Source organism: Bos indicus x Bos taurus, chromosome 7, assembly GCF_003369695.1.
Source record: "Bos indicus x Bos taurus breed Angus x Brahman F1 hybrid chromosome 7, Bos_hybrid_MaternalHap_v2.0, whole genome shotgun sequence".
NCBI classification, from domain to species: Eukaryota; Metazoa; Chordata; class Mammalia; order Artiodactyla; family Bovidae; genus Bos; species Bos indicus x Bos taurus.
Window position 1 is genome coordinate 72,610,041 of NC_040082.1, and position 12,310 is coordinate 72,622,350.

The 12,310-nt window shown below is 41.6% G+C and overlaps 1 protein-coding gene across 3 annotated transcripts in view; it reads right to left on the minus strand.

Moving 5' to 3' along the window:
* Positions 1 to 602: 602 nt before the first annotated feature.
* The window catches only part of FAF2 (Fas associated factor family member 2), a 71,429-nt gene continuing 59,721 nt past the window's right edge, over positions 603 to 12,310 (minus strand). For all 3 annotated transcript variants that reach the window (XM_027546923.1, XM_027546924.1, XM_027546925.1), the window contains 4 exons: positions 11,613 to 11,790; positions 10,483 to 10,654; positions 9,740 to 9,883; positions 603 to 3,811 (listed from right to left, as the gene is read on the minus strand). In XM_027546923.1, coding sequence (XP_027402724.1) covers positions 3,629 to 3,811; positions 9,740 to 9,883; positions 10,483 to 10,654; positions 11,613 to 11,790 — 677 coding nt within the window. In that variant the 3' untranslated portion in view covers positions 603 to 3,628. The remainder of the gene's footprint in view (positions 3,812 to 9,739; positions 9,884 to 10,482; positions 10,655 to 11,612; positions 11,791 to 12,310) is intronic.

Consider the following 12,310-nt stretch of genomic DNA (forward strand, 5'->3'; position numbering starts at 1 on the left):
AATTTCCTCAGAAATAAAAATAAGAGCAAAAATAGACTAGGAGGGTAGTTCTCAAAGTCAAGAATCTGTTAGATCCAAAGTGACTCTTCTCTAGCCACTCATTTGCAAGAACATAGGTCTGTACAGGCAGGAGAAATGACATTCCTTAAGAAACTGATTGTTATTAATGCCAGAAAATATACCTTCAAAATACACTTCCTCAGAGAAAGGGGAACAAACGACACCTGTGTCAGGCGCTTCATATATATATATATATAGCTTTTCCCCCCCTCCATTTATTTGACTTCATCTGCAAGCCCATCCTGAGGCAGATGGTATTAACTTCATTTACATTTGGGTAAAACTAAAGCTCATGGGACCTGAGACACTGAGGTTAACAAGACTGACAAATGACAGACCACAATCTGAACGCAGATCCGCCAGCTTTCTATTCACTGCCTGACCTGCCATTTTCACAGGAACACATCATGGGTCTATTTTAACTCCCTGCTTCTTTTTGACTCTTACTTCTTGGCAAAATTCCCTTCCCTGATGTTTTCCAACCTTGCCTTCAGACAGAACCACATCTCCCCCAGACAGAAAGACCCACAACTTGGTATGAATATTTTGTTATAAAACATTTAATGTTAACCTACAATACAATGTAAACTTTTATGAAAAAAATTTAAAGTACACTAGATTTCCTCAGTAAATTATCACGTAACTTATTCAGGTGCAGTACACGTTGGGGCACTGCATCCTTTGTGGATGGATTTCTTGTTGCTGCGTCTCTCGCAAGTCCTTAAAAAAACAAACAAACAAACAGAACCAGTTCTAAAGTGGAGCTCCTTCTTCAAGCACCAGATTAATACTCCCCTGACTTTGCGTTCTGGGGGTTATCATTGCATTCTGGGGGTTATCACTCCTTCCCATAGTCATTTTCCGTAACTTTTTCCTTGGCCTTGGCACCATTTGCAATTTTCATAATGACTGTTCAGTTGAAGATTCTAGGTTCTTTTTAGCTTGTTTATAGTTTGTTTTTCTTTTTTAAAGAAGTATTCTCCATTGGCCATTTTTTGTCCAAACATTATAGTGAAAGCAAGGAGAAAGAAGTACTTGCTGCAGGAAATTCTGCAGGCGTGGAAGAAAAAACTGAGGCTGCAGAAATTCAACTGACTCCAACTGGGTATCTTTGCTTGGTCACTTCCTATGGAAATTCAGCCGAATCTACAACTTCAGGCTTGGAAGTGCAGAACAAAACTGGAAACAAGTGTTTCTGTTTAGCTGATGACCTGGCATTTGAAAACAGATGAAATAATCAGGCAATTTGGAAACAAGAGCAAATGCTTGTGGATCACCAGCTTCTCTGTTTTCTCGCTTGAAGGTCCCATCAAGTTCCCAGAGGGCCTTGGGAATAACATACAGATTGTACTGGCATTGACAAAATGTGCATCTTTCATGGAGGAAAGGAGCGGGATGAGTGGCAGGTCTAGATCAGCAAGAAGACAGGAACTGCTCTGAGTAAAGCAGTGCTAAAAAAAAAAAAAAAAGACAAAAACAAAACAAAGCAAATTGACAGGCCACCCTGAGAGTTGTACTGACACAAACGGACTTTAATGCTCTGGCACTGGACCTCCTTCACTGGACCGGTTAGCAAAAGGCAAGAGGCATAAAGTGCACACTGTAGAAGAAGATGCAGATTGAATTATTAGGCAAAAAAAGTACAACTTCCCAGAGGTGTGGGAAAGATACTTGGTACATCCAGCCTGGCAAAGGTCCTGCCAGGGAAATGCAAATTCTAGGCAGGCAGGTTGGTTGAGTTAACTGAAAAAATTCCTCTTTGCGTGCTTGTCAGCAGGAAGCAAACTTCTCACATAAGGTGGACTGGAGAACATGGTTTATCCTGGTATTCACTTCAGATAACATTTTATGGCAACAGCCAGCAATTTCCCAATTGTCTGGTCATGGGATGGCAGGAAACCAAGTGGAAGGATGACAGAAGCCAGGAGCGGGATTACATTTTCCTGGAGATGGCGCTGTAGACACTTGTGCCAAGGCCACTGCGAACTTCTCAAGGCCCACAGGTGACACCTGCTGGGCTCCCCACCGGCCCTGGGTGTTTACGCCAACCACTGGGGCAGCAGAAAACAGCAGCCACGTCAGGCAACCTACAAGGGCGGCCCTCAGGTTTTAGCTAAGCAGGAGAAAGCCTCTGGAGACTGCAAATCCAGCAAGTTGTGCTTGACCTTGGTATGAGCCCCTGGCCTCACCACACGCTAGCGAACTGTGGTAACTTCAGTAGGCTGCAATGTTGAGTCTACACCAGTGTACCACAGAACACTTTGGAATACTTGTCAGCTCATGCTAAGACACAGTCTGACCCACGTACCCACTACCATAAACTCAACCACAGACAGACATCCAGAGGCTAAAAACCCCTACTACTTCAACAGCAATAGAGAGGATAAAAACTCGTCTCCACAGCAGGTGGCTGCATCAAAACCTGAAATGTGCCTTCCAACAGTTTACAGAGGCTGAGTTCTGTCTTGGCTTGCTTCAGGCCTATGGTTCTTTCTTTTAAACCACCACTACCACACATTCCTAAGGAGACAGGCAGGGTCCTCTCACATGGTTCTGTTGATTGCATCACAGGCCCTGTTAGTCCTTTGGAAAGGCACCAAGCTTGGCAATTCAGGAAGGCTCAGGGCTGGGCAGAAAGGGCATGCACATGTCAGGAATGAAGTGCCATCCTTTGGTTCAGACCCCATAATGACCACCTAACCCAGATTCCAAGGAAAAGCTGCAGTTTTATGTATAGGTAAATCTACATGGAGTTCATACCGGTGTATTGGTACATACACAACCTTTGCAGGGCTACAAACCCGGACTTCCTCCCATTGCCCCAAGTGGGGTGCACAGGTGGCAAGAAAGGACAGCAAGAGTTGGACCAAAAAGAATAACCTCTCTGGGAACATGAGAGGGACAATGGCAGAAATAAGCACAAACCAGCCCAGGGCACCTTTATTACACTCTTGTGGGCTGAAGAGCCCAGGGCAAAAATTCATGGGTTTAAAAACTGGCTCTTTATCAAATAATGTTAAGGAAAACAAATATGTCAGCCTTATTCCTTTGGTCATTACAAAGCAACAGAAAAAAATTTAAAATTATTCATAAATCGTAGGAAGCTGAAGGAACATCTCTCTGCCCTGTGCCTTCTCTTCCCTCTTCTCTAGAGGTGGGAGAAGCGAGTCCTCAGGAGACGCTGCAGTAGCTGTTTGATGAAGGTTTTCACTTTTATTTTCCATAAAAGCAAGAATGCATGAGCTCTAGTGGGAATGTGCCCTTCCCCAGTTGGGACACTGGCTGGGTTGGAGGTGAAGAGTCTCCTTTCACTGGAAGGTGTGTGGTGCAGAGGGAGTAGGGAAGGGTGGGCTTGCCGGCGGGAACGTTCATTGCTAACCTTGCGTGCACACACAGGTGGTGACTCTTGCAGGCAGCATGGTTTCTGATCCTTCCTTAGGATGCAGCAGTCTTTAAAAAAAATATTGTATTATAATAATAATAATATCAATCTCTCTTATTTTTTTGTTTTTGTTTTTTTTCCATTTCTTTTGGGGATTGGGGTGGGAGAGAAGAGGAAGAAAAAGTGTCATTCGTCTGTTAGGTCCTGAACAAAGAGAACTTCTGTGTGGCTGAGTCCGGCCTCCTGCAGCGTTGGGGGGTTGGGCCACTCCTCTGAAGGGAGGCAGGGCAGCACCCTTCGGGGAAAATTGGCTTCGATCTGAAACTTTTCAGGGCTTTCTTTCAAGGAGAATAAGAAGTCGTGGATTACCTGCAGAGGTCACAGAGAAAAAGGGCAGTGAGAAAACACACACACACAAATACACACACAAAAACTATGAAATCAAATACACCCCAGCTCTCTCCAGGATGACCTGGAGATACAAAATTACTGCATTACACTGAAATTTCATTTCAAAATCCATCCATTTCACAGAGCAATGCAGGGAAGCTCTTTTAAGAGATTTGTTACCCAGTCCTGCTATGAATTCATACATTTCTTTCTTTGAAAACTGGTCTGATATAAACAACAAACCTTGCTGTTGTTGAGTTGGTAAGTCCTAGTCTTTGAGACCCCATGGACTGTCACCCACCAGGCTCCTCTGTGCATGGTATTTCCCAGTCAAGAATACTGGAGTGGGTTGCCATTTCCTTTCTCCAGGGGTCTTTCTGACCCAGGGGTTGAACCCACATCTCTTCAATTGACAGGTGGATTCTTTATCACTGAGCCACCAGGGAAGCCCTAAACATTTTTTACTTAGGAATAGTCAAGAGTTACAGAAAAGTCAGAAGCATAGGTATAGTATTTTTTCTTTGAATCCAACTGAAAGTGAGCTACCAACTGAATGTCCCATCATCCCAGAATACTTGTGTATATTTTACAAAAAGGGCAATTACCTTCATAATACAAAACCTGCAAAATCAGGAAACTTAACTGACACTATAAAAATGTACATTAAATTTTCATTCAGGCTCCATTCAAGTACTGGCAGTTGCCTTTTAGAGCAAAAGCATCCAGTTTAGAATTGTGTGTTGCATTTAGTAGCTGTCACATCTCCTAAGTCTGTTCCTTTAGCCTGGAACAAATTTTCAGGATTTCCTTAACTTTCATAACCCTGACACTACTAAAGGTTTCCGGTCAGTTATTTTGCCTCTTAATTTGTTTATCTGAAGTTTATTCATGATTAATTCCAGTTATGCATCTTTAGCAGGAGTGTTATAGAAATGATGTGATCTACTCAATGCATACTATTCAGGTGGAGTATAATTTCAATTTGCTCTATTACCTATGATGTCCACTGTGATCACTTGATTAAGGTGGGACCTGCCAGGCCTCTTCACTCTTAGTCTTTTCTCCATTGTAACTAAGGAATATTTCTTGGGGAAGTACTCTGAAACTCCAGGAACATTCTGCTCCTCAAATTTTCTTCAATTTATTAACATAGAGCCATGCTTCCCTATTTTATTCAATAGGTTCTAATGCTCAAACTGTCTCTGATGGAGTCTGAGAAGCCCAATGAAGCTGGCTTCTGTGTATTTCTGACCTGTCTCCGATGTTCTCTGAATAATTTCTTGCTTTGTGGCACAAGGTGTTACAGGCGAATCTTGTATTTTCCATCAAAGCCCTTAACTTTCATAAGCCATTTCTCCAAGGAGCCCTGATTATTCTTTTTAAAAAATTTTTAAATTTTTGGTTGCACTGGTCTTCATTGCTACATGCAGGCTTTCTTTTGTTGTGGCTAATGGAGGCTACTCTCTCACTGCAGTGGCTTCTCTTGTTGTGGAGCACAGGCTCTAGGCCCATGGGCTTCGGTAGCTGCAGCACTCAGGCTCAGTAGTTACGGCACAACACACAGGCTTAGTTGCTCTGCAGCATGTGGGATCTTCCTGGACCAGGGACTGAACCCACGTCCCCTGCATTGGCAGGTGGACTCTTTACCTCTAGACCACCAGGGACATTCCCTGGTTCTTCCTAATGGACAATGGCATTTAAAAACCATGACCTAGGGAATTTCTAGGTGGACCAGTGGTTAGGATTCCATGTTTCCATTGCAAGGAGCACGGGTTCAATCCCTGCTTAGGGAACTAAGACCTTACATGCTGCATGATGTAGCCAAAGAAAGAAAAAAATAAGAAAATAAATAAAAACCATGATCCAGGTACTAAAAGTATGTTCACTGCTACTGGGGTGCTGATGTTCCTAGGCACACTCTGTGGAGAAAGCTAGGCAATGTGTACATACATATACACATCTGTATCTTTATTTCCCTCTATATATGCTGAATGCTCAGAGTTGATTCCTCTTTCCAAATGTACACCCTCCTTACCTGGTTCTGGCTTTAATATCTACTCCATTCCCAGGCCACCTGGGCTCTGACTTCTTTGCACTGGGTGTCCCCACAAGTGGATACCTCCTTAACTTGATCGAGATCAGGACCAGCACCCTCCATGTGGACCTCTCCTCTGAGAAAGCCCTCTTACTCTAGTCTGGCTCTGACAAGATACAGGTAAGTTCTTATTTTCCCCTCTCTCTTAACTCCACCCATTAAGAATACACACCCTGGCTGATCTATGGTCCTATTCATCTCATATGCCATTTCTTTTTAAAAGATATTTATTTGGCTGTGCTGGGTTTTAGTTGTGGCACGTGGAATCCTTAGCTGTGGAACGTGAACTCTTAGTTGAGGCATGCAAACTTTCAGTTGCAGCATCTACTTCCCGGACCAGGGATGGAACCGAGGCCCCCTGTGTTGGGAGCATGAAGTCTTAACCACTGGACCACCAGGTAAGTCCCTTTTGTTTTTTAAACAAGTATTTATTTGGTGGTGTCAAGTCTTAGGTGTGGCATGCAGGATCTTCACTGTAGCACATAGGAACTTTTCATTGCAGTGCGTGTGAGCTCAGCAGTTGTGGTGCGCGGGCTTAGTTGCTCCTTGGCATGTGGGATCTTCTGAGACCAGGGATTGAACATATGTCCCATGCACTGGAAGACCAGGGAAGTCCCACATATTCCATTTCTAACAAGACTCTAAGGGATGTGCTATGAAGGACACTGCGTTCAGGTCCCTCACAAAGATCAGGAACACACTAGTCAAGTTACACTTACTTTTTGGAGGAAATCTATTTCTATTTCCTTTTTATTCCACCTCTCATATAAGTATATTCCCTTTTGGTGAAGCAGTCCTTCCTGCGTTTGTCTTAACTTAAACTTACCTCTTTAGAATTTTTAAGGGGCTATAGCTACAAATCCATTTAAAGAGTAAGTTCATTTTTCTCTTATCTAATCCATTCATGATTTTACAAATTTCTCATATTTTGGTCAACCTTAATAATTTTCAGTTCCCTTCTGTCTTTGCAATTTCCATTAACATTCATTCTCCTTTTCTTTTCTTGAGATGCATCAGTTAGACTTGCACCAAGTATTCTTGGTATGAACCCAGTAAGGGTTTTACAAAAGGGCAAAACATCTTGCTCCTTTTTCAATCACTGCTTGATAATACTCAACACTAATACAACACTGGCATTCTTTATCACTGGCAATGCCCTAAAACCATCAAGAAACACATAAAATCACTCTAGAGGTGCCTTTTGGTTCGTAATGGATAGAAAAATGAGTTCTGGGCTGAGTTTAATTTGGATTCTCTCATATGCATTTATTTAGGAGAAAGTCAGGTGCCACTTTTCTGCCCACTCACAGAAGCTGGAGATTTTTGTACATTTTATCCTTTTTTTAATCCTAGCATTTAATCACTGTCAAGAGTTGAGTATCATGTGCAAACAGTGCATTTCATGTAACATTCACTCATCCAGAGTATGTATAGAGGGTAGAATTCACAGGAAGATCACAGTCTGTGAGGGCACTAAAAAACTGTAACTCATTCTTCAGCTACTTGCTATTAACACTACGAATGTTAAATGAAAAGCCAACAGGGCCACTATACCTCCTGTCACACTTCTTTCCTATCTTTGAGCCCTGTCCTCATTTCTCCATCTTAGTTTTTATTTTTTAAAATAACTTTTAGTGTGAACCTTTTTAAAGGCTTACAAGGATTAAATATTTATTAACAAAACAAATTGGTTGGTTACCCTTTAACTAAAAGTCTATTCTATTCCACAATTCTAATAGACTTTCCTCTAAAACTCTGAGGAGAGCAAATTTTGGTTAGGCTTTTCATATATGTAATGAGAGTTTGGGGAGTAAAAGCTCCAGAAGAGCTTGGGCATACTACAGGGAAACTGTTAGTCAAGATGGTTGCAAGCTAAAACCTACACACAAAACAGCAGTTAGGAGACACATCAAGGCAAGGGAATGAACATATAGTAACCATCTACAACATGGTAGGTCCTGTTTGAGGCTCATTCATGTTATTCCCAAATAAAATACCCAAAGTTAGGGATGAAGAGTACCTTCCTCCATATAAATCAGTATATAAATGAGAGAGAAATAAAATGGAGAAGCTATTTATTTCACCAGGATGCCTCACAACGTTTTACTGTGAATTAGCTCTTTGAATCATCTTAACATTCTTAGTAGTCAGCAAGCTCTGTGAATTTCAGAACCAAACTTTACTCACCTGCATAACTCACAGGGTACCCAGCACAGGGCCTAAAATACCTTCAGTTTAATGTTATCAGAGGGCAAGTCATATTTCCATTGTACATTTGCGATATATCTGAGGCCCTCTAAGAGATTCTGTAACTTGCTCAATGTTCTCCAATTAAACAGAAATAAGTAATCAATGTGCCACCCAGCCTCACCTACCCACAGAGCAGCCACATTTCTATTATGCGGTTTGTTGTTGTTTAGTCACTAAGTCATGTCTGACTCTTTTTCAACCCCATGGACTTTAGCCCGTCAGGCTCCTCTGTCCATGAGATTCCCCAAGAAGAATACTGAGGTGTTTTGCCATTTCCTGCTCCAAGAGATCTTTCTGACCTAGACATTGAACCCAAGTCTCCTGCATTGGTAGGTGGATTCTTTACCACTGAGCCTCCATGGGAAGTCCAATTACGCAGTTTACTCCTGATTATTTCAAGGGATCAGGGAAATGGCAGAATATAGTATGGTTGTAAATTTGGAAAGGCAACATGCCAACACAATATAAACATAAAGGCAACATACCAACACTAAATATAATATAATTCCTTCTGATAAAAAACATAAAATATAGCATTTGAATGTTTACTATGAACCAGGCACAATGTTAAGTACTTTACATACGAACTTAATTCTAATTATCCTACTACAGAGTGACCATTATACTCATTTTACAGATGAAGAAACTGAGGCGTAGAGATTAAGTAAACTCACCAAGGAGAGACATCTATTAACAACAGAACAATGAGAATTTGCTCCTCATTCTGTAAGACTCTGTCTGTGCTTTTAACTACATCCCTGCTGTCACTTTAGTCGTGTCCAACTCTGTGTGACCCCATAGACGGCAGCCCACCAGGCTCCTCCGTCCCTGGGATTCTCCAGGCAAGAACATTGGAGTGGGTTGCCATTTCCTTCTCCAATGCATGAAAGTGAAAAGTGAAAGGGAAGTCACTCAGTCGTGTCCGACTCTTCGCAACCCCATGGACTACAGCATACCAGGCTCCTCTGTCCATGGGATTTGCCAGGCAAGAGTACTGGAGTGGGGTGCCATTGCCTTCTCCAACTACATCCCTATGGAATGACAAATACTATTTACCTATGGACACCAGCTATACAATGTAGCCCTACTACATGGGGCTTATGGGTTAACCTGAGAAGAAACAAACAGTGACAACTGCATGAAAACTGCACATGCACTTATATCCACTTGTGTAATTCCAGTCATTCTAGGGCCATGGGGATAGAGCCTTTTCTACACAGCAAGGGGTGCTGATGGGATTCTGAAGCCAATGAAAGCCGAGCAGCAAAGGAGAGTCTCCCACCTCCAACATCCGAGTCTTCTGTGGAACTTCTTGGTAAGGTATCTTTTCTTCTTGGCAGAGCTCAAACATGACATAATGAATCTTAATAACTGCTCTGTGTTGGCAGCTAGACCTGAAGGAACCTACAATAATTCAGTACCCTCTTCACTCTCTGTTCTACCCCCTTCCTCCTCTGTTCATTAGAGCAGCAGATAAACCAACAACATTCTTGAGAGTCCTTAAAAGCTTTCAGATCTATAGCCCAGACATTAACACTTCACACAGTTGAGGCAGTCCTTACTGTTAGAGACTGTGAAAAGTGGAATCGTCTCTCTACTCGAGAATCATTGGGTAATTTGAAAATGATTTTGACACTTTCAGGGTCATCAGGGGAAGGCTCTGGGGGCAGGCACTCCAACTTCCTTTCCTTCTCCTCTTGTAAATTCTGTAGAGACACAAAGCAAAGGTGAGACTATGGTTCCAATTAGGGAACAAGGAAACAAGAAATACAATCATATCATGTAGGTTTACTGGGCAGTATCAGGAAAAAAACTTCTTGGCAAGAGTCAGAAACACCTTACTTCAAATTATATTTATCTGATTGCACACCACTGCATCACATATATTATTTATTGACTATGTTAAGGTATGCAACTGTTAGAAAAAAGGGAAGGACTAAAAGACACTGGCTATAATCAAGCAGCAATATGCAATGATGAAACAAGACCACGAATTAAATGTCAGATGACCTAACACTGGTACTTGAATGTTTAAACACTATTGCTGTGAATTAGCATATTGAACTGTTTACTATCTGTTTATGCTTCCTTTTCATGGAACAGAGCTGTTTTACATAACCTTTATACTTACTCTTATATTTGTTTTAATAAACTTAAAAAAAAAATACTTTTTGTGAAAAATGTAGTAAACACTAAAACGGCATGGAGAATTTAAATCATTCACAATCCTATCAACTAGTGTTTTCCTTTCACACTTAAGAAGAGAGTGAGTCTGGGAGTCACCAGAAGCAGACAGGCTCCTCACCCGCCGCCGCCTCTCCTCTGCCAGCTTCTGCTGCTGCACCTCCTCCTCCTTCCGCCTCTTCCGTTCGCGCTCCTCTCGCTTCTTTCTCTCTTTCTCCTGGTCAGCTCTGAGAGAGGCCAGGTAGGCCTCATCCTGCTGCTGTCTCAGCACCTGGGTCTGGTTTCGTTCTTCCCTGTGGACAGATCAAAAGCACAAAAGGAAAAGATAAATCTCACAAAGCCCTGTGTTTCCTTATACTGAAAATTTTTTAGGGGGTTAAAAAGGTTGACAATCTGGGCAGAAGACTATTTCACACTATCATGAGAGAGTACAAAGAAAGCATGCAGAATCTAAATGCACTGTCTCTTGTCTTAATTTGGCAGAAAAAGAAATGGCGAGTTTTTCCACCTCTTTTCAATTTTTCATGTAAAACTACCCTTTCCCCCCAATCCTAACAGAAGTAACTCAGTATTATTACCATCAAATGTTCATCAATATCATATTTTATAGGTAAATACCTTCTTGGGTAACTGCATTTTTATATATGTTGCTTTTATAAAACCAAAAAACCACACACATATTTTAGCAGATTTGAAAAATACAGAAATTCAGAATTCTATTAATCAAAAAGGAAACACTGACATTTTAGGATATTTCTTTTTCTCTCTGAAAAATTGGGTATGTATGTAGAGTGTTGTGTGTCTGTGTCTGTAAAATTAAAAGAAAATATCCCAGAATGTTAAAGTGGTGGTAGGATTATGAATTATTTAAAATTTTTTCTTTGTGCTTTTCTGTGTTTCCTGAATTTTCTACATTAATTTCTGTATATTATATGATGGCAGGGCGTGGGGAGTTATAACCATTCCTCAGTTTTTATATTTAAGTTCTTTATATCATGCTCAGCTATTTTAAATGACATGATCTGTGATCTTGAGCACAGTCTTATCTTTATTTTGAATGACATCTCCAAGAACAAATGATCTGATGGAGTTATTTAGGTCAAAGTATCAATATATGAATATTTTAACATTAAATGGAGAAGGCTTTTGAAGTTGCCTAACACAGAGAAGAAGTCAGGATTTGTGAAGCCCCAGGTAAGGCACCCACGTCTGCAGCTGGTCTCTCAGTTCCAGAGAGGAACTCCCCTGTACCTCTCTAGGCGTTCAGACACCAGGTAAGTCTGATTTGCATCCATGATAAATGTCAGCTGGTTAATGAGGTCATCAGGCTGAATGAGGCCTTCTAGACGTCCTACCACAGTCATCCTCCGATCCTTCAACATAATCATGGCCAGGAATGGATAGGTGTTTTCTCTTAAAGCCTGAGAGACTGACAGAAAGAAGATCCAAAAAATCAAGGGCAGGACTTAGGGATGAAACAGATTAATTCTTAGAGTTCACACAACAAGCAAGAGATAACTGCTTTAGTCTCAATTGGGAAACAATGGAGGTGTCATTTATTCCCTGCCTACCTTTTTTCCTCTTCTAGTTTCTCAATCTTTTTGTTGTTGTTGTTGTTATATATTCGTGTTCCTATGTCCAATTAGTCTGATTAGAGTAGGACAGGCTTTTCTGGTGGGGTGTGGTTGTCATGATGATGCTAGAGCAGGCTGCAGAGTTCAAGGACGATGTCTATTTGACAGAGCAAAAAGGATATACAAGGACTCTGCTGCTGCTGCTGAGTCTCTTCAGTCGTGTCCAACTCTGTGCGACCCCACAGACGGCAGCTCACCAGGCTCCCCCGTCCCTGGGATTCTCCAGGCAAGAACACTGGACTGGGTTGCCATTTCCTTCTCCAATGCATGAAAGTGAAAAGTCAAAGTGAAGTCGCTCAGTCGTGTCCTAGTCTT